This window comes from Miscanthus floridulus, chromosome 18, assembly GCF_019320115.1.
Source record: "Miscanthus floridulus cultivar M001 chromosome 18, ASM1932011v1, whole genome shotgun sequence".
NCBI classification, from domain to species: Eukaryota; Viridiplantae; Streptophyta; class Magnoliopsida; order Poales; family Poaceae; genus Miscanthus; species Miscanthus floridulus.
The window spans coordinates 13,801,684-13,823,584 of NC_089597.1; the positions used below are offsets into that span (position 1 = coordinate 13,801,684).

General features: G+C 50.7%; 1 protein-coding gene and 1 pseudogene across 1 annotated transcript; one reads left to right on the forward strand and one right to left on the reverse strand.

Annotated features, from left to right (window-relative positions):
- Positions 1–4,071: 4,071 nt before the first annotated feature.
- Positions 4,072–16,699, reverse strand: LOC136523318 (UDP-glucosyltransferase 29-like; annotated as a pseudogene).
- Positions 16,700–21,299: 4,600 nt separating this feature from the next.
- On the forward strand, positions 21,300–21,901 carry LOC136521219 (uncharacterized). The gene has a single exon (XM_066514925.1). It carries the CDS (start codon positions 21,440–21,442, stop codon positions 21,710–21,712), a length of 273 nt encoding a protein of 90 aa, XP_066371022.1. The 5' UTR covers positions 21,300–21,439; the 3' UTR covers positions 21,713–21,901.

Sequence of the window (21,901 nt, forward strand, 5' to 3'; positions counted from 1 at the left end):
GATGTACAGCACTTCAGCACAGCTGCACAGTCGTCTCTTCTCTAATGCCAATCATTTCAGGTATTGTCATTATTAAGTTTGCAACACACTTTTGACACCATAAAAAAAGAATCCGAATATAGTACAGTAGTACCACTTTGACCAAACTGATGGAAGATGTAAGCGTGTAGTATATACGTATAGCGAAGCAAACCAATCTGGACGGCTCGCGGCTGTGATGACTTCGTCGGAGTCAATGCGAGTCCGAAACGGGCACGTCCGCGTCCCCACGGTTGGCGGCGCCGGCGGAACATGGCCCGACTCTATAAATATAAATGAATAATAACCTTAAATGGACTTAATGCCGTGAAGTACCAAATGTTTGTGCAACAATCTCTCGGGACAAATGTGTTTGATAGCTAAAATGTCAGCCTACATCAAAATTAGGTTCTTACTTCTTAAATTTTGATCTGAAAGAATTGATGCTAACAACAATAAGGGAAACAAGCGGTAGAGCGTAGTCATAATTTACCTTCATCATTGCCACGAGATTTTGAAACAAGCAGAAGCCTATAAACTAAATTTTTTGCAACTCAAGCTTTCCTATCTAAGGACCGAAATTTTGATGCATGAATGTAAATCCTAGATAATGGGGAGCTAGCGTATGAAACTTATCTAATGAACAATCATGCTCTAGCACCACAGAGTTGAGAGAAACCTCAAGAGCAGCCTCATTATTTTCATATGAAACTTAGTTGCCATTATCAGCTAGGTTTTCTTCAGTATTAGCAATTCCATAGTCAGTGCCCTAAATCTGATCACATTTCGGAGTTTCATCCAAATATCGATCTCCTTTGCCTCTTCAGTGGCTTTACCTTCAATCTCTCTGTCCTCAATGGCATTACCATTAGTTACTTTGCTCTAAATAGGTTTATCATTAGTGACTCTTAACGGTCTTATCATCCTTTATTCCGTCCTCAATATCCTCATCATTCTTTGCTTTGTATCAACAGCTTTGTCATTGGTGGCTCTGCCTTCAATAGTGCTATCATCCTTGATTCTGCCCTCAACTGCTTTATCATCTGCGGATTATTAGTAAAAGAAAAAGAAAAAATCCATCTCAAAGAAAAAAGGAACAAAACTTACACTATTTAAACATGAAAAGATCAGACAAATATTAAAGCAATGGATATTAGTATGATTATTATTTTACATCTACAGGCAATAAATCACGAATGAATCATTGATGTCTAATGGAATGCATAAATAACCAGCGCCATAGTCATAAATTAAGTCTGTTGAGCTAAAGAAAACATGGAGACAAAAACAACCATTTCTCTTGCTTATTTGAACAATCCAACAGTTGCTGCTGCTTTCACTTCACCAACAGAAGATAAATATCAAGTCACTGCTAGTTTCTTCCAAACTGTCATGCCTGCTTGTTCACAGAGGTGGGAACATCATCACAAGATTATGTAAATTCGATTAGCATTATATCTCTTTCTAGCAAGAAGCCAATTATGGCTACCAGCTCAAGATTATGATTTAGTAGTACATACTACCACCTTATTAAGTCTAGAGCTCAGAGAAATGATGTGGTAAGATATTTCACTACCTTAAATAGTCCCTGTTTGTATTATTACCAGCAATAATCTTAGTGTTTTTTTATGAAACTATCCGAAGGTACAAAATTACACGTGACAATCGAGTCATGCAAAGATTAGATAGAAAATATCAATGGTGTATGAACCCCATCATCTTCTTCCTCATCATCGTCACCAGCATCATCCTGCTCAATGGCTCGCCATGGTACAGCGGCAGATTAAGCACCATACAAAAATAGGAAAAAAAGATTATCAAGGTTGACTGAATTTGGACACTGGTCTATACACTCACAATCACCGATTTCAAAGAGCGCCATCAGCCTGTCGGCAACGTCGAGCTCCTCGGTGTCCTACAGGGGGCACGCGAAGGTCTCGAGATCACGTACTCGCCATCGGCAGCATCATGTATGCCCGTTTCTGCAAAAAGCAGGAGGAATCAGCAGCGATCAGCGAAGTGCCCGGCCTAGGCACAATCGACACCGCGAGATTGGCCTCTTGCTAGCTCCTGGACGACGCGGGCGAGGGCGAGATTGTCCTCTTCCTGGATGAGGCCAGTGAACGGCCACCTCCTGTCAGCCGGCGGCGCGACCGCCACCGCAGGGATCGACCGCCATCGCAACGTGGTAGATAATCATGTTCGGTTGTTTTGCATGAAGGAAAATCATAACCTCTTGATGAGAATAATTTTTATTTGATTTGATTTGATTGATTGATAGTAGTTTCATTTTGCATGCAAGAAAGTTATATCACAATAGGCGTAATGGTCGCGCGAGGGAGCACTTTCTTTTGCATGGAAGGAAACTGCCATGATTGCCACCGCACGCGGGTCTCATGCAAGCAAAATCAACAACTGCATCCAAGGAAAATCAACAACTGCCGTGATTGTCGCACGGAGGTGGGATCGATCGCATGGGGTGGCAGACGGACGAACCAAGACAATTGTCGCACCAAAACGATGTCCACATTTTGTTCTTTTTAGTTGTATGAGATAGGAGATTAGAGTTTTTCTTCACGGTTCAAAAATCTTGGCAAGTATATATTGGCAAATTTTAATAAAACAACAAAACCATCTTAAAACAAATTTAAACCGTGATAGATAGGCAACTCAAAGGAGTTTGAAGAGTTTGAGAGAGACAAATTTGCCTGGATTTAGAGTTTACGACGACGGTTGACCGCGCTGCAGAACCGATTGCAGGCCCGGCCCATGAAGCAGGGCAGCTGCTTGCGCAACGGTGGCGCAGTGGGCCTCCAGTATGGAAAATGTTGCGCGGACGCGCGCGGCTCGTTGATAACAACACGTCGCATATTGTCACGTCACGTCAAGCATCTCGCGGCACCGCTTCCGCGTGCGTGACACTGACACATGAGCCAGGCCGCAGATCCACCGGGCTCTTTCCGCGTCCCCGCGCGCGCGTGCCTCAGGGACTCCGACTCCGACTCCGACTCCGTCTCCGTCTCCGTCTCCGTCCCGGGCCGTGCCTGCCGCTGACCCCTACTATAAGACCTCGCACAGGGGCCGCGTACGTGCCAATACGGAAGCACCAGGCAGTAGGCACGCGCAGAGACCGAGCTTAGACGACGCGACCAGATCAACGACCGAGATCAGAGCAGCGACAGCGAGGTCGGCGGCGATGGACAGGCTCGTGACATCGATGGTCTTCTGCGAGGCGCCTGTGGACTTCGCCTACGGCGGCGCTCCGGCAGACACTCTGGCGAAGCCCGCGGCGGACGCCCGGGCCGGCAGCGACGTGTCGCCGAGGCCGGTTCCGGCCGAGGAGGAAGCCGCAGCGGCCGAGACGCGCGATGGCTCCGCGCGGGGGCGGCAGCCCGAGTGCGCGCCGGCTCTCGACGGGCTCAACTGCTTCGAGACCGTCGTCATGCCGAGCCATTGATCGTCGAACCGTCCTCGATTTGGAAAACCGCCTAATCGATCCCTAATTAGTTTCTTCTGTAGTAATAAGATGTCGTAGGGTCTCGTGAGCTACCTTCAATAATTGTAAGTAGGTTTTTTTTTTGTGTCGCTGATATATAGAAAAGTTCTAAGTTTACGTACGTGGAGTCAACTGAAAATTCCAACGCATGCTGTCATGTTCGTCGGAACGCTGTTTGCCAGAATGTCTGCGTTCGCGTTTTATCTTGCCGGTTGCAGGCATTGGAAGTTTACACGCGGATGCCCTGGCCGTCGTCCAATTTATCCCTCGTTGAAGATATGAAGATCTACTAATACGTACACGCTACGCAGTGGGACCTGGCGGTGACGAATCTTCCTCTCCGCTTCATCCGTTGCTCCGAGTCCTACGAGGCTACGAGTATTCAGGAGAGAGAGAGAGAGAGTGTCTATATATATATATATATAAAGTAAATTGCATGGTGGGTCCTTAAAGTATTATGTGCTTTTTATCTGGGTCATCAAACTATGAAATCGTACGTTTGGTTGTCTAATGTATTTAAGTGATTTCATCTGAGTCCAAAATAGACACGAGGAGGGTTAGAAGCTGACGTGGTCGTAGATGATAGTGGCAATCAAATCACAATCCGCCCGGACCTCCTCCTCTTCGACTTCCTCTACCCGTGGGCGTCGCTCGGCCACTCGCTGCTGTCCCTTGCCGCAGAGCCGTGCCATGCGCTGGACGAGCGCGTCGACCTGCGCGACGTCCGCGTCGTTCCGCGCCACCACCTCCCGCAGCTCCACGGCGCGGTGCCTGAGCACGCAACTCTCCTCCCCGCGCATGGCCCCGCGCACCACGTCCTCGGCCCGGAACTCCCCGAACCGCTCCTGCGGCACTCGCACGGCGGCACCCAGCTCCGCGGCCAGGTTGGCGCCCAGCGGCTAGTCGATGTGCAGAGGGAGCGCCACGATCGGCACGCCCGCCTTTGAAAGGCCCTTGTGTGGTTTTGGTAATTTAGTGACAACCTAGGTGGACTAATTGTGTTTATATGAGATACACAGGTGATTAGTTCATAGGTACATGCGTGTGAGTACCATATGCCATGAAAGGTGAAAATGGCTTAGAGATATTGCAAAGCTCACACATGTGATGATGAAGGAGCTCACTGCACATGAGACATGACATTGAGTCATTTGATCAAGGTAGAGAAGATCAAGACAAGACTTGGCTTAATGGATCGGTTGCAAGCGTGAAGGGCAAGTCGGAGGCTTTGGAGCGATGGACCGCGTAGCGGTGAAGCTTGAGTGAGACTTGGTGCCGATGGACGAAGGCAACGGTGAAAAGCAAGTGAAGTCAAGATCGATGAACCAATATGATCACGTGATGATATGAAGTGGATCATATCATGGTTGATCATGTTGGTGCATGTGTTGCATCGACATTAGAGGAGATAGAATGGAATGCGCAAGGCAAAGGTATAACCTAGGGCATTTCATTTCACCGGTCATAGGTGTGTAGAGAAGTTGATGACCGGGTTTAGGATAGATGGACGTACTATCAAGAGGGGCAAACTTGTTTGCATGTCGGTCATCTAGTGCCACTTGAGTGATCTAACTTTGCATCGTCGCTAGGATTGAGTGGCGTGGCACGTTGAGTGGCTAATCCTTTGGAAAGTGATTGTGAAAATGCTAACACACATCACATGGTGGTATACACTTGGTGGTGTTGGCACATTTATAAAGGAGATGAAGTTGGAGTTGATGTGGATCAACTTGGTGAAGGAACGGGGGCAAGGGTTCGTAACTCTACTGGCGGAGTGTCCGCCCGTAGAGTGCGGACAGTTCGACGGTGCCACCGGCGCCCTACACAGAAAAGATAGGGTCTCACAGAGTGGACCGGACGCTGGTCACGTGGTGACCGGACGCTAGGGTCCTGCGTCCGGTCAGTGGCGGTCGAGAGCGTGCATGCGTCGGTCTTTGACTGGAGGCTGGCGCTGGAAGTGACCGGACGCTGGCAGGGTGCGTCCGGTCAGGCTAACGTACGGTGACGTAGGCGACATAGAAAAGTTGGAGAAGGACCAGACGCTGACGCTGCGTCCGATCGTGACCGACCGGATGCGTCCGATCGCGACTTGTATCTTACTGAAAACGACTGGATGCTGGGGTTGCTGCGTCCGGTCAGTTTGAGCAGCTGCATCCGGTCATCACTTGACCATTGAGGTGACTAAGGTTGAACGGAGGTGACATGTGGCGAGCATCCGTTAACCGGACGTTGAGGTCTAGCGTCCGGTCGATCTGACCGGCGTGTCCGGTCAACCCGAAAACACCCAGTGAAGGGGTAACGACTATTTTAGCCCATGAAGCTATAAATAGAAGGGTGTCTCGGCCATGGCTGGCGCTGAGCACCTTGGGGGACTTTGTGTCCATGTTTGTGAGTGCTTAGGAGCCCTCCATCTCACATATACTTGATAGTGATCATTCGATTATATGAGAGAGCGATTCTAGTGCGATTGCATCGTGAGGTTGCATCGAGTGGCACTAGGTGATCGAGTTGCAAGCCGGTGGTGCTTGTTACTCTTGGAGGTTGCCGCCTCCTAGACGGCTTGGTGGTGGTCTCCGTCGAAGCCCGCAAGAGGCTTGTGTGGTGCTCTGGAGAAGTGCTTTTGTGAGGGGCATTGTGCTCGCCCTGCGGAAGCCACGAAGAGCAACTCTAGTTGAGCGTGTCATTGAGCTACCCTTACTTTCAGGGCAGGTTCTTGCGGTGCTCGACGTGCGGGCTTGGCGAGTGATGCCAATTAGCCGCCGAACCACCAAGTGAGCGGTCGACACAATGGGGACTAGCATGTTGGCAAACACATGAATCTCGGGAGAAAAATCACCGTGTCAACCTTGTTCTTTCCGTTGGTTTGCAATCCCCTTTCACAAGCTTGTATTTATATTTCATATACATTGTACTTGTGTAGTTGCTCTTGTAATTAGTTAGCTTGTGTAGCTTACTAGTTACCTTCTTGCTTGTGTAGCATAGAAGTATCTCCCTTGCGTGACTAATTTGGTTTGTGTAACCTTGTTAGTCACATTACTTAGTTTGTGTAGCTAAGTAATTGCGCTCTCTAATTTGGCATTGGTTGCCTTGTTATTGAGCATTGCTAGTGAGCTTAGGTGGCTTTGTACTTTTGCTTACTAGCTTGTGTAGGAGCTTCCTTGTTGCTTGAAGTACTAGTGACATAGGTTTGTGTGACCTTACTTCTAGAATTGGTTAGGTGAGCTCTAGCTAGCCCGGCACCTTTGTTGCTTAATTAGTATCTTTGAAGGTGCTAGAGAACATAAATAAAGGGGTATAGTCTTGGCTAGACCGATAGTTTTAATTATGCACTTGTTTTGGTTAGCCACCACGATTAATTTTAGAAAGGACTATTTATCCCCCCTCTAGTCCGCCATCTCGACCCTACAGCCACCATGGACTCCAACACGGAGCTCCAACCATAGTGTGACAGGAACGCGCCACAGGCTGGGTGCACTAGGACGCGGCTCTGCGGCGCCCACCCTTCCACCACCAGTCCGCGCCCGGGCGCCGGGGCGAACCCACGGGGCAGCGCGCGCGCCGCATCGTCGCCATCCTTGGGGCCCTTAGGGAACCGCACCACCCACAAGAACCGCTCGCCACTGAGCTCCAGGCCGCGCGCCATCCACTCCAGCTGCTGCTCCGACATGAAGTACTCGCGCTGCCGATGGAGACGAGCAGCACGGAGGCAGGGGGCTGGGCGTCGAGCCACCGCGTGACGCGGTCAAACTCGGACGACGTGCCGGCGCCGGCGCCATCGGCCTCGGAGTCGTCCATGAGCAGCGGGCCGACAGGGATGATCTCCTTGCCATTTAGGAGCTCGGAGAGGTAGCCCATGTAGGGTCGCTCGATGTCGGCGCAAGTCTTGATGGCCACGAAGCACAAGGAGCGTGCAAGGCTGATGAGGACATGACACCCATGCATATGATCATGTTTGGTGCATAGGATGGAGGGGAAGGAGGCCAGCAAGGGTGTCCAAGTCAAGAAGGAGGCCCAAGGCTAATTCGGTTCGAGTCCCCGAGGTGGAGGCCCAAAGCAACTCAAGTTCGAGTCTGCCTCGAAATCCAGGACCAGTCTGCATTAAACTGGTCACCCAGGACGCATCCGGACTCTGTTTTCGATGATCCGCATATGGATGGAAAGATAATTTGATAAGGAAGCCAATCCAAGTAGTTTCACATCAAAAGCTCTTCGAAATCAACGGGAATCACCAAAACAAGTTAGTGTCCAGAATCTGCCAGGGTGCTGCGACACCTTCTTTTGGTCCGTTGGACCGTGTATCGTGTTTGGGCCCATTAGGGGGCGCGTCTAGGGTAGGCGACGACCCTAAGACCTTTATAATCATACGCCACCGCCGTCATTAGGGTTTGGGTTTTGCTTAGATTATATCTGTCAAGAACAGTTTCGCCGTTCATCGGTTTGTGAGACCCCAACTTCGTGAGTTTAATCATTCATCTGCAATTTGGTTGCGTTCTTTCTTGTTCTTCTTGTGTTCTTCGTTGCGCAGGCAGGGATTAGCCTTCTTGACGAGGTCAACCTGGTCCGTGACTCGGTTCATAACCAGAGGAGTTGTGGTGCTAAGATTGCAGGGTTCGATCTTTCGATCTGAAGCCGGATCGGTGTGTCATTCTCCGCCACAACGATAGTTACCATCACCTGACGGAAGATCGGGATCCCCGTCTACATTAAGTGGTAATCAGAGCTAAGGTATACCATCAAGTTCACATTTATTCCCTAGTTTGAGTGTTTCGCATTCGTCCCATAGTCCAGTGCCATACTCGTTTTTCCTGTCCTAGAACCTTTCGCGCCATAGCCTTTGCATATTTCAGTTTCAGAGTCCGTCTTGTTGAGTTTGTGTCCTGGTTGAGGTCTTGTTGCTGGTTAGGTCGTGTTAGAGTCCAGTTCGTGTGTTTTCCCCCATCATTTCCATCAAATCTTTGCTGTTGTAACTAATTTTGCGCACATTGTTCCCGTTTTGTCCTCTAATTCGGAGCTAATTCTTAAAACTGGTCTAGTTTTCGCAGACGAACTCCGATTTCGACGTTCCATATATCAAAATCGATCAGAAAAAAATTTTGGATCCATCCATCTGCGGCAACGCCGGGGTCCGAAATTTTTAGATTGGTCAAAAAGTGGTCACAAGATCCTCTTTTCGTGGTCACAAGGTTTTTGTCGATTTTGAGCAAGTTTTCTAAAAATTCCACAGGCCACGTCTTACACTTGTTTGAGCTCATATTTTCTATGGTTACTTCTTTTATGCTCCTAAGTAAAGGAAAAATATAAAAATAAAATAAAATAAAAAGTCAAAATTTCCCAAAAAAACAACGACAGTCCAAAAAATAGAAAAAAAGAGAGGGGCAAAAGAGGAACAATATCTAGAGGAGCACATAGAGAAGACCAAAGTGAGCTGTGTTAGCGTGTGTTGTCTGGTTCCTTGTTTGTGTTGCTGTTTCCATCCACTAGACTTGTTTTTCACACACCTGTCACCTTGCTATCCACCATACTTGCTTGTTTGTTACACACCTGGTACTTGGAGCATTTTAGACCAGCAACAAGAATAAGTACTTTGGACTGTAATTCAGCATTACTTTCTGTTACTGACTTGTGTGCCAAATATATATATATTACTCTTTGTTTGCCTTCCAAGCTCCCCAAATTCTTCAGATCAGTACAGAAAAAGGGCCTTGCAATCTCGGTACCACTACCTCACAGGTATCACGAACCAGCTGCCGGTTGTACCGCCCACTACTTGTGTTGGTAAGAACTTTGTAAGAGCTTGGTAAGACACTTCCACTTGCTGTGAAAAGTGACACCACTGCAACCACGTAGTCATTTGGTAGGGATAACTTTTATCGTTTGTTCCTTGTTTTTGTATTTTACAATGATAGATTGTTCGTATCCATCGATTTATGATGGTATAGGTGATGATGAGTACATGGAGTGGGAAATTACCATCGATAACATATTTGCTACTCGCTTGATGTGTCCAAGGATGAAGGTAAAAAATGCAGCTAGTGTTTTATGATATTCTGCTTTATCTTGGTGGGAGTCTTTAGATCCTTCTGATAAACCTCAAACTTGGAATGATATGAAACTTCTTATGCGAGAAACCTTTGATAATCCACCTCCTGTTTTAACTTCATATGCTGAGGTGCACCATTTAGAGGAAGAGTCTGTTGTTATTCCTCTTGCTATAACTAACCTTCTACAGAATAATGTACATAAGCAAGAGGATGACGTGGAAAAAAATGAGGAGCTCACAACCTCATATGCAAATTCAGAACCATCACTTCACCATGCACCTATTACTCCTACTGAGAACACAGGTAATACCCATGGTCCTACACTCACGGAAGGTGAAAATTGTCTTAATGTACTAAATTTTTCCATAAACCATGTTGTCATAGAGCAATTGTTAGTGGAACCCTCTCTTGATTTATCTTTGTCCCATGATAATTTGCTTGATGTTCCTTGTGACAAAGATGAATTGGTTGAAGATGCTTCAGTTTTACATGTTTTGGAACCAGTGACTTGTGCTGAAAATAAACATGTTATTCATATTGCTACTAAAATTAATGAGTTCAAACTGTTGTCTTCTTTACATACTTTGGGTTATATTGAATTTGATGTTTTGTGTAACCTAGATTGTTTGGAAGAGAGCCTTTTAAAATATGCTGATTTACCTTGGTTTTCTAAATACACATATCATGTTATTGGCAGATATAACAAGGGACAATATATGATACATCGAGTATACATTCGTAATAATATGAATTCTCCTTTTGTTGTACACGATTATGATCGTTTAGAGGGCAGCCATAATAATACAAATATTTTCTCATGTTCCTTAAAGAAACAAGTTCACTTCCAAGAAGGGGAGCATTGTTGGTTGCTACCTATGTCTGCTCGACCATCTATGAAACGACCCTGATTTCCGCGAAGGGAAATCCACAGCGTCGAAGTGTAATAAGACCGTTGTAGATCATATTACCCAAATTCCAGTCGAATATCACATCCATACAACGATGATATCAGAGTACAAATAGTGCGGAATTACATAAATTATTACATCGCCGCATTAGCGGAATCAAAAGTAGCATTCATTCAGAACAGCTTGAAGATAAGATCGCCAAACTCGAGCGTAGGCACGAACCCCTCAACCGTCAAACTCCTCGGAGCTATACTTCTCAGTAGAACCTGTGTGCCAAAATTTATCAGTACAATTTGTACTGGCCACTCCCAACCCTATGAGCATTGCTTTGTGGAAATTGGATGCAAGTTGGATATAATCAAAGGAACCTATAAGGCTGGGGTTTCCTATGCAGTAGCATATCAAGTATATAATAATAGTTGGTCAAGTTTTAACTCCATTCCCATACACATTCCACCCCATTCCCTTCCCAGAGCCAGGTTTCGATCCTGTGATCGAAATACCACCATCTCCACACCATCACCATACCATAACCATACCATCGCTCAGTCGATAGGCCAACTCCCTCTCAGCACTGTCTCAAGGCCCGTAGCCCCTGGCTACGTCCGACACTCTCACGGGGGAAGAAGAGAAGGACTCATCTCTCTATCTAGTTTAAGTGAAACCCAGAAAAGGTCCATAGCCGACAAGTCGGCACATGTATCGATCGATCAACCATACACTCTGCAGAGGTTTTACATAACCACAAGATCTGCCTTCCTCGCTGACCGTCGTCAACTGGGCTGATTCCGGCCGCTTGTTAGCCTAGGATAATGTCACTCTACCATTCAGCCCTGGTACACCTCAATTCTAGTCTGGGGTGGCTGAAACTGTGAGTCATGAGCCGGGTCCACAAGGTCTCCATGAAGCCTCGGAAGGGTGTGGGGGAAATCCTCCGCGCCCCGTACCTCCTTACACTGTCCGCTATCAACCTAGCAGTAGTGGCAATATCCTACCAAGTAGTCCGGTCGTCCCGCACCATATAGGGCGAGTGGTATGTAAGGCTTCCCAGTAATTCTGAGTACTAGTAAGTCCTTAGGGTTGACCAAGCCAGAATGTCTTCATCAGGGTTTCCATTTACCATGCCACCATAGCACCTCCACCCCAGGCTCCTCCCATCATAGGTTCACACCTAGGACCACCTCATATACCGTTTACCCACCATAGGTATCCATTCCAGGGGTGCCCAGGTAGCATCCCACGGCAAGACTTGCCCTAGGCTCGTCGTATATTCCAACTTGGTCGACACAACCCTCACCCTCTACGCACCCAAGTCACACACGCAGCACTCTCCCCATAGTCCAGATAACACCAGTTTCCACCACGCATCAATGTAGTGCAAGCGTAGTAGAAGTAATAAGCAATGAAGTATAGTAGCAAGCGTGTGACTAGCCTAACAGCTGGGTGAGCAGGGGTAAGGTTGCGTCAAGGTAAAGGCCATCAAGAAAGCATACTACTATGCAAGTCCTATCATAGTGTGAATACAACAATAAAGTAGAGCAATAGCAGTTCTATATTAGCCATGCATAATAGTCGTCTCCGTACTCCTCACGGTACTCACGATCCTCGTCCGTCCGGTTCTCCTCCAAGTCTGTAAACGATCGCATTATAGTCGCGTTAGCGACGTCTATAGAATAGCACAAAGAAGCAATGAAAATTCAAAAGAGCCAAATGCACTCAAGTATGGGTTCATTGTGTAGAGCTCGATTTTAGATGAATTTTGGTCCTAGTTTCATATTTTTCTGAGGTCGTATGAATTAGTTATGAATTTCCGAAGTTAAAATCATTTCTGAAATTGGAAAAAGGCTGAATTAATCCTGGGCTGACACATGTCATGCTGTAACTGGTCCACGTGGCAGGCTGACGTCAGCATGACGTCAGCGTCTCGGTTCCGAGCTGACAGGTGGGGTCCAGCTGACGTCAGCATGACATCATCAACGTCATCAGTTCTGACAAGTGGGCCTAGGGACTCTTGGGTCACTGACATGTGGGTCCGGTCAAAGTCAACGTCAATCAACAGTGAGTCAATGGTCTATGGTCAACGGTTAGGGTCACTAACGTGTGGGGCCAGGGCTGCTGACGTCAGCAGCTGATGTCATCGTGACGTCAGCATGACGTTACCCCGGCTGTGTTGGCTTCTGACGTGTGGGCCCCTATGTGACGTCATCATGACGTCACCACCTGACATGTGGGTCCAGTGTGTCTGTGCCACTGACATGTGGGGTCGGGTCAACAGTCAATGTTGATCGGTCAACGGTCAATACGAGCCAGGTTCAAACTGGGCCTGGACAGGGCTGGATTTGGGCCGGGCTTGACCCACCACGTGGCATGCTGTGGCGCTGCCACGTCACTGCCATGGGCTCCTACTAGGCTTCGCTTCCGGGCTGTGGGCATGAGTGTGGCTCACAATGGACCAAGACGCGCTGGTCCATGGACCGCGTCTCCTTCCGGTGAACCGTGTCCACCCTTCCTTTCTTCTCTCTGTGGTCCACGTGCATCGGGTGTACGCGTGTGTGGCCGGCGAGGGGAAATTTCCCCTGCTTCCTCCTGGCGTGTTCTCGCCGGCGGCGAGCCTCGTCGGCGAGCCTTGCCGTAGGCGCTGGCGTCCAATTGAGGAGGGGAAAAGCTCCCCTACACCATGGAGACTACGATGGTAGGGTCGGGGCGTCGGCTAAGGAGTCCTAAGGCCTCGGCCATAGTGATCGGTGGCTCGGCGGTGCTCGCCGGTGGCAAGGTCGCGCGTGTGGGCTCCCTGGAGGCTCGGCGGGGTAGCTAGGAGCTTCTGTGGGTCTGTGGAAGCATGGTGAGGGCATCCAGGGCTCAAGGCGGGGCTCGGGTACTCCTGTGGCCGGTGGGGGCTCCATGGCGTCCATGGCGGCATGGTGGCGGCGGCGAGGCACATAGTAGCGCTACGGGCGCCGGTGGGGTGGTCACGGTGTGCGCGTGAGTTACCAGTGGCTCCAGCGAATAGGATGGGTGAGACAAGGAGATGCCAGGCGCTCTCAGCGGACCTGGCCACGGTGGAGTCGACGCAGTGGCGGCGGAGCTCTAGCCGTGGCGCGGTGTGGCCTATGGGGTCCTCCAGTGACCTACGTCTACCCTGATCGCGAGCATGGCATCTTCCGCGGTGAGAAGGAGCCAGCCAAGGCGGTGGCGTCACTTCTACTACGGTGATGCGGCCGCGGTGGCTTCGCCACGGCCATGCGCGTGTCTATGGTGTGCGCCCGTGCGTGCTCGTGTCCATGGGGCTTAGGAGGAGGTCTCAGTGGCGTACGGCTCACCGTCGGTGTTGAGGGCGAGAGGATGGCGGTGCAGTGAAGAGTCGTGGCCGTGAAGCTCCGGAAGCAGTGCCGTGCAGTGTTGTCCGCACCGGCTCTGGTGATCTCCCGGTCCTCCTCCTGGCAGCGGCTCCGCCCTCCTCTCTAGAACTCCTCCTCAGCCTTCTACTCTCGGTGTGAAGTGGTTGGCCACCAAGTGGCGGCGGGGCGATAGGACGAGCGCTAGGGCAACCGAGGGCCGTGGCTTTATAGCCAAAGCTCCAAGCTCCGATGGCGGATGGCTGGCGATGCGCCGAGCGCATCGGGCGGTTCGCCGAGTGGTGGCGTAGGCGCGGCGCAAGGTTTGTGTGGGCGCGGCGCCAAGGAGACAGGGCCATGCCTGGGCGTGACCCCCTGGCCTGCTTTTGCTAGGGCTGTCGGGGTTTGGTCGGAGGCGGTTGCGCGGGCAGAGTGCGTGGGCAAGGTAGAAGACGCTACTGTGCTGGTGGGTGGCTGACGTGTGGGGTCCAGCGGGCAGTGGCAGCGAGACGCAGCAGGGCATGCGGGCGTGGGCGACGCGCTGGCCGCAAGCTAGGCTGGCCGCGCAGGTTGAGGCCGGCCTGCTACGGCGCGCGCGTGGGCTAGCAGAGGGGAGAGGTGAAGGGCTGGGCCGGTTGGTTGTCTGGGCTGGTTGGGCCACAAAGCCGAGCAGGCTTGGGCTGGCTGCGAGGCCCTCTTTCCTCATTTCCTTTTTCTGTTTTCTTTTTCTTCTTCCTTGATTTGCATTCAAATTTGGTTTGGGTATTTGAATTCAAAATGGGTGCACCAAATTCATTGGAGTTTTAGATATGAGGCCCACCACATTCTTTTATATATATTAGGAATTTATTTAGCTATTTTGTATGTCAACATAGGTGTAGTTTGTTATATATAATAATAGAATTAGTTTTCTCTTTTTACACATTTATCCTTTGGTTTGAATAGCAATTACTTCATGGTGTGTTTCTTAAAAAGAGTTGTTAAGCATAACATAAAACATATGGACATCCAAATCACAATTTGAGTTAATGTATGCATCACTTTATATGTTAGAAATTAAATAATCATAATCAACAAATGACATGCCATGCTTATGTGTTGACTTGGGTTGGAGTTAGACCTAATGCATCTCTTAGGTTGGGTTTCTATACATGACACTCATCATCACATGGGAGTTTTGAGAAAAATTTTGTAGTTGGTATTTTTAGTGTATGGATTTTTGGGTCGTTACAATCTATTCCTGCATTGTCTTTGGTTAGTTCTAATCTTTTGCAGGATAGTGTTGACATACATCGTGTGCATTCGGATCATGGAGTCTACATGCTTGCTGAAATTTTTATGCGAGATGACATGCTAGAAACTTGGAAACATGGTCATGTTCCTTCTCACAATTATTTTAGTTTTCTTTGTCCTTGCAACCCCGTTCTCCTTTATGTTGTGCAGGATCAGTTTCAAGCACAATCGACGCCGAGGACGGCTTTTCATCAAGAAGGGGAGGATGAGGAGGACATGACACCTATGCATATGACCATGTTTGGTGCATGGGATGGAGGGGGAGGAGGCCAGCAAGGGTGTCCAAGTCAAGAAGGAGGCCCGAGGCTAATTTGGTTCGAGTCCCCGAGGTGGAGGCCCAAAGCAACTCAAGTTCGAGTCTGCCTCGGAATCCAGGATTGGTCTGTCTTAAACTGGTCACCCAGGACGCATCCGGACTCTGTTTTCGATGATCTGCATATGAATGGAAAGATAATTTGATAAGGACGCCAATCCAAGTTGTTTCACGTCAAAAGCTCTTCGGAATCAACGGGAATCGTTGAAATAAGTCAGAGTCTAGAATCTGCTAGGGTGCTGCGACACATTCTTTTGGTTCGTTGGACCGTGTATCGTGTTTGGGCCCATTAGGGGGCGCGTCCAGGGTAGGCGACGACCCTAAGACCTTTATAATCATATGCCGCCGCCATCATTAGGGTTTGGGTTTTGCTTAGATTATATCTATCAAGAACAGTTTCGCCGTTCATCGGTTTGTGAGACCCCAACTTCATGAGTTTAATCATTCATCTGCAATTTGGTTGCGTTCTTTTTTGTTCTTGCTTGTGTTCTTCGTTGCGTAGGCAGGGACTAGCCTTCTTGGTGAGGTCAACCTGGTCCGTGACTCGGTTGATAACCAGAGGAGCTGTGGTGCTAAGATTGCAGGGTTCAATCTTTCGATCTGAAGCCAGATCGGTGTGTCATTCTTCTTCACAACGATAGTTACCATCACCTGACGGAAGATCGGGATCCTCGTCTACATTAGAGGCTGAGCAGCAGGCAGTCGCACTTGGGGACTAGGGCATCGGGGTGGTCGCGGACAGCGAACATGGACGTGTACTTGGCCTCCTCCTCGACACTACCAAGCCCAACGCCCTAGAACGGGAACGCGCGGCTGACGCGGGCGCTGCCGAGGCAGTGGACGAAGAAGGAGGTGGCGGCGGCGCTGTAGGTGCTGAGGTGTACCGCGGGCATGCCGCGGGCCGTGGCCTCGAGCGGCGCCCATGGGTAGAGGAAGTCGAAGAGGAGGAGGTCCGGGTAGAGCTCGTCAAGCAGCGCGGCGAGGTCGCACGCGCGCTTGAGCACCGGCATGAGGCGGGCCAGGAGATGCTTGGTGGTGTGCAGCTTGGGTGGCAGGTCCGGCGGTGCCGGGAGGTGGAGCTCCACGAAGCGGATCCATGAAGTCTGGTGCCGCACGATCACCGACAGGTTCACGAGCGTGGAGACGAGGTGCACGGTCACGTCGATGTTATCGCCGGCGGCACGACGGTCTACGGATGTGAGGCGCCTGGCCAGCTCGAGGTACGGGGTGATGTGGCTGTGCACGAGCCATGGGAACATGACCACGCTCAGCTGCTCGCGCTCCACCTGCGCCATGGCGGTCGATGGATGGATGCAGCCGTGTGGTCGCCGAGCTGGATGGCTATGGCGATTCGTGCGTTGGAGGTGTGGTGCGATGATCGGAAGCACGTGGAGCGTGGCTTATATGCAGGAACAGGGTGTGGGTGTGGGATGAAACGATGCAGGGAGGCGGCATGGTAGCTTCGCGCCGTGGCCGGGTCGTCCCTGACCGGTGCCCACGTAGCTGGCGCGCGTGTCACGCTCTGCCATCACCGATGGGGACGTTGCATGTCTCACGGGTTTTCTGTTCAAATCATGTCCACGTCAGTTACTAACCCTCCTCGTATCTATTTTGGACCTGGATGAGATCACTTAAATACATTAGGTAGCCAAACGTGTGATTTCATAGTTTGGGGACCCAAACAAGAACCGCCAAATACTTTAAGGACCGGCCGTGCAATTTACTCTCTCTCTCTCTCTCTCTCTCTCTCTCTCTCTCTCTCTCTCTATATATATATATATATATATATATATATATATATATATATATATATATATATATATATATATATATATATATATATATATATATATATTTCATTCAGGCACCTATCCGCGTCGTCCAGGTCAGGCGACATGGACGGAGCTTCCTCCCCGCAACCGCCACCCTTCCCCCGGTCCCCCTCTCCCTCCCCGACGCCAGAGCGCGGTGCCGGCTACCCACGCGGGCATAAGGAAGGCTGCGGCGGGGCCTTCTTCTCCAACTCAGGGCGTAGCAGCAGTTCAGGGCGTCGCCGAGGCGATGGCAATGACGGCCGGTGGCGGCTTTCCTGTCCCGGTGGCCGGATCAGGCGGTTCTAGCAACGGAGGCGGCCAAATCCGGCGGTGCTCCGGAGCGTCGCCGGATGGTGGCAGCGGCGGCCAGAGGCGGGTCCCCATCCCCAACGATCGGATCCGGCAGTCCCGGGGCCGGATCAGGGCGATGCCATGCCTTGGGACGATGGTCGTTGGGTGGCGTGGCGAGATGGCTTGCGGCAGCTACGGCTTGCTGGTGCAAGGGGCGACGGCAAGGCTCCGGTGGCCTTGAGATGGCTGCGGCGTGCGGTGCCGGCGATGGTGACGGAGGCCGGCATCGGCTTCGGGGACAGCGGCCAACGTCATCTTCGGTGACGACGGTTGGCTCCGGCATCGGCGATGGCCGCCGGTAGCGAGAGCGGGGTTTGCTTCACTGTCGGGGCGGAGGCTGGTGCAGCAAGTACTGGCATTGGCCACTGCCGCGCACGGGGTCGAGGAGCCATGGCGTGTCCACTGGACTGATGGCGGCGACGCCTTCGGGCACCGTATTCTTCCTTGGATCGGCCCTCTTCTCTTTGTGTGGCGTGCTCTTTATGGGTGTAAAACCTTAAGACCTTTCTGGTCAGGCGATGGCGATGCCAATGGCGTCGCATCTCTCCTTGGAGGCGTCGCTTTGGAATCTTGTGCCTGTCAGTCTACGACGGCCGCCAACGTCGTGGCGAGGAAGGTGGTGGAATAGCTGAGGATTCAAGTTTTTGGTGTCCACTGCTGCGGAGGTGGTCGGGAGGAGAGCGTTGGCCCAGCGATTAGTGGGTTTAGCATTTGTTTGGCAATTTGGTGAGTTGCGACCACGAAGTTGGTGATGATGTCGGCGTATGGCATGGGAGGTGATGGCCAGCGGATTTGCGTTGCCGAGGTGACCTGTGTGGTGTGGCGGCGGGCAGTCCCTCTCAGTTGCAACTGTTTCAGCGCAAGGAGGCTCATGACCGACAACCGAAAGACGTGTGTGGCACTTCGACCTTCGATGAGACAGCTAGGTGTGCGCGTCTCAGAGGGTGGGGTCGACTTGGTTTGCTCCTGAGGTAGCTCCTCTCGCATCAGTTTAGCAGTTTGCAGTGGCCTGCGGTGGGTAGCCCTGCTTTGCGGTGGCTATTCCGGTGTGGGAAAGCGTCTTCAGAGACGACGCAAACGGATCCGATCGCGGAAGGGCTACACGGTGTGTAGCGGAATATAGTGGTTAGCCCTACTTTGCAGAGGGGCTACTCAGGTGGGACATCGTTGGCAACGACAGCGCAAGCGGTGACAAGGGCATTTTCGTCTTGACGTTCGTCGTTCGGGGGGGGGGGGGGGCAGTGTAGTGACCAATTCGTGCTGGTTTAGTGGCAGTGATATGTTGAGGTATCGATGTCCCAATCCGATCGGTCTAAGTTGGTTTTTCTATTTATTTGAATTGGTGTTTCGATGAGTGTTGATGCCTCAGTACAACCAACCAGAGTTGTATGTTTATTTTTGTCCGATCTAAGCTTCATCTGCTTTTTAATATAACTAGGATAAAGCCCGTGCGTTACAATAGGAAAAAAATATACCACAATAATTCGAATATGAACGTGTGATATACTATTAAAAAACCATACTTTTAAGCGTCGTGTTTCACAGCATTCATTTGTAACCGATCATAATATTACATGAATTTTCACGAAACATGAATAATTTCAAGTTACAAAAAAGCTACTTCTTCCTTGTACAAAAAACCTGCTTCTTGGGGTAGACAGTTGTCTTACTTCATTGCTTCCGTCACAGCAAGGAAGCTACACTTCACTTGCGATCATCACCAACAAATCAACCACCTCTACATCCTGAAGTACGTAGATTATATTGCTCTCTGGAGACAAATGAGTGATCTTCGGAGGGCACATCAATCATGTGCTGGTTGACATAACTCACGCTACCCGGTAGTGCATATACTGTTTGGACAATGAAGTATGTTTAATGTGAATAAATCAAGCATATACCAATCAAAATATATTTATCTCAATAGATTTATCTCAGATCAAAACTGTGAACAATGTCTTAAAACATTATCATATCAGCACACATAAGTTTACGAACTGAACAAAATATTGATTTATTGCACATGGGATGGAGTCTTCTAGACAAGATTATAGTAAAATTCAAGAGGTAGGCTCTGTGATATCTTATATTAGATTAGTAACAAGATAATTGGACAAACAGACTTGAAAGGATGCTAGCTTGTGACCTTGAGCCTTTTCTTCCAGCTGCTCCATAGAGACTCTTAAAACTCCTTTCATTTAGAGAAGAGATTGGCAGCTCTCTCCTGCAGTGAGTACGCACGCAAGGAAAGAAAAGTGTAGTCTAGTCCCCACCCAAAACCTGCGAAAATGCAAAAATCTGGACCGAACATACAAGCACTAGTCCCTGAAACCTGCTGCATGCCGAAATGACCACTGAGCAGGCCTCTTCTGCCGGCGACTGCAACTTTGCGACCGGGGGACCGGGCCCGTCTCCGCGCACGGCGTGGTCTGGATAAGAACACGGCATCGTCATGTGCGTGCCCTCGTGTTTGTTCCGAGTAAGGCACACACATTAGTTGCCTGCCTACCATGATCCTTCTTTACTGCTTATATGCTTACAATTTCTAGCGCTTTTTTCATCAATTTTTTTCTCCAGCGATTAGTCTGAAGCTCTGAATATAGTACTAAGCGACTTGAGATTTGCGGGTTGACTTTGTGATACACAAACACAATGAAACATCGTTAGGCACTGCAGACTTAAAGTACGTAGTGGATAGATACGTGTACAGCAATTGGCCGGCTGTATCTTTTAGCACACGAGGAAGCACGGTAGGTCGGTAGCAAGGGGGGAAGGATGGGCCGCACGTCATGTCTGAGCGGACATCCTCCACATTGGCGTCTGGCGAGCACCGAGCACGAGCAGATAGATAAACACACATGGGTCAGTGCCGGGGCGAGTCATCCTCCACCTTGACCCGGGAGGGGGCGTGCAGATACGCAGCGCAGCAGTCAAGCCGCACCGGCTGGGCTGCGCATCCGATCCGGCGTCGTCCAAGTCAACACACAGGAGCGGAAAAATAACAGGCAAAGGCCGTATGGGTGCACGTACTACTGAAGACCGAACCACATGCCTCAAATCGTCTCTTTTGACCGTGCCTACGTTCCCGGCTGCTGTGGCAGTTCGACGACCGTCGACTGGATTGTTCACCGCCCCAGCCCCGGCTGCGACTTTTCGTCCAAGCCAGCCTTCTGAGCTACGACTGATCGCCGCCTTGCCGGACACCGAAAAAGAGGGCAGACATCCACGTCCCACCCAATACCGCCCTGTCGACCCACGGCGAACCGAACCGACTCAGCAGTCCACCACGGCCGGGGGCACGCCACGAGGAACTCGCCGGCCGTGCTCGGCCCCTGGCTGTCTGGTGTCTGCTGCCGAACGCACGGCACGGCACCCCGGGGGCCGGGGCGGTGGCCTGCCTGCCCGCCCAACCCCAATCCACAACCGACGCATCCCACCTGCCCGCGGTCACTGCCAGCCGCCACGCAATTTCTTTTCGCCTAGGAGTAGTCCGAACGGACTTGACCAGCTCAGCGCGCTGGGTCTCTCTCTCTCGCTCGGTCGCGTCGGGGTCAGCGGCTCAGCGTGGCTTGCCTGCCGTGCCCGTGCGCTAGTCGGGCTCGGACCGCGTCCACCCGGGAACTTTCCCTGCCGCGCGCGCCACGGCTCCACCGGCTGGCTGCCCGCATCCTCGTCCCTTCCCACGCGGACACGGCTCCTTAAAAACCCCCGCGCCGGGCAGAGCAGCAAGCTCGCACACACCAAAGTACCAAACGCAACTGCAAGAGCACATCAGAATCCACCACCAAGGAATCAATCAGTTTCCAAGAAGCAAAAGGACCTCCACATCCGATCCCTCTGCCGGTTTCGATCTGCTGCTGTCGTGTGACCATGGACAAGATCCTGGCCTTCTCCATCCTGAGCTCGTCGCCAGCGGACATCTCCGCGGCCGGGTTCTTCTCCACCAGGCTGTCGTGGAGGACCTCCGCCGCCGGCAAGCCTCAGACGCCTCAGGCGGACGAGGCACCGCCGAAGCAGGAGAAGGCCGCCGAGCATCGGGGCTCATCGCGGGTCCCTGCGCCGGAGCGCCAGCGGGAGGCGCGGCCGCGGTTCGCGCCGGAGTTCGACGGGCTCAACTGCTTCGAGTCCATAGTCTCCTCCTGAATTATGGATTTTGAGGCTCCGCGTGACATGGCTCCCGCTTGAATTCATTCTTGTCATCTTGTCTTCTAATTTTGGGCTGTCGCTGAGTGAAGCCACGAGTAATCTGTACAGAGCTGCTATATACCGCGTCCTATTGAATGGATCATCGTACGTTCGTTTGATTTTGTTTATAAAATCTGATGCGTCTTC

Coding starts and splice junctions, on each gene's coding strand:
- LOC136521219 (XM_066514925.1), top strand. CDS start 21,440: ATGGACAAGATCCTGGCCTTCTCCATCCTGAGCTCGTCGCCAGCGGAC.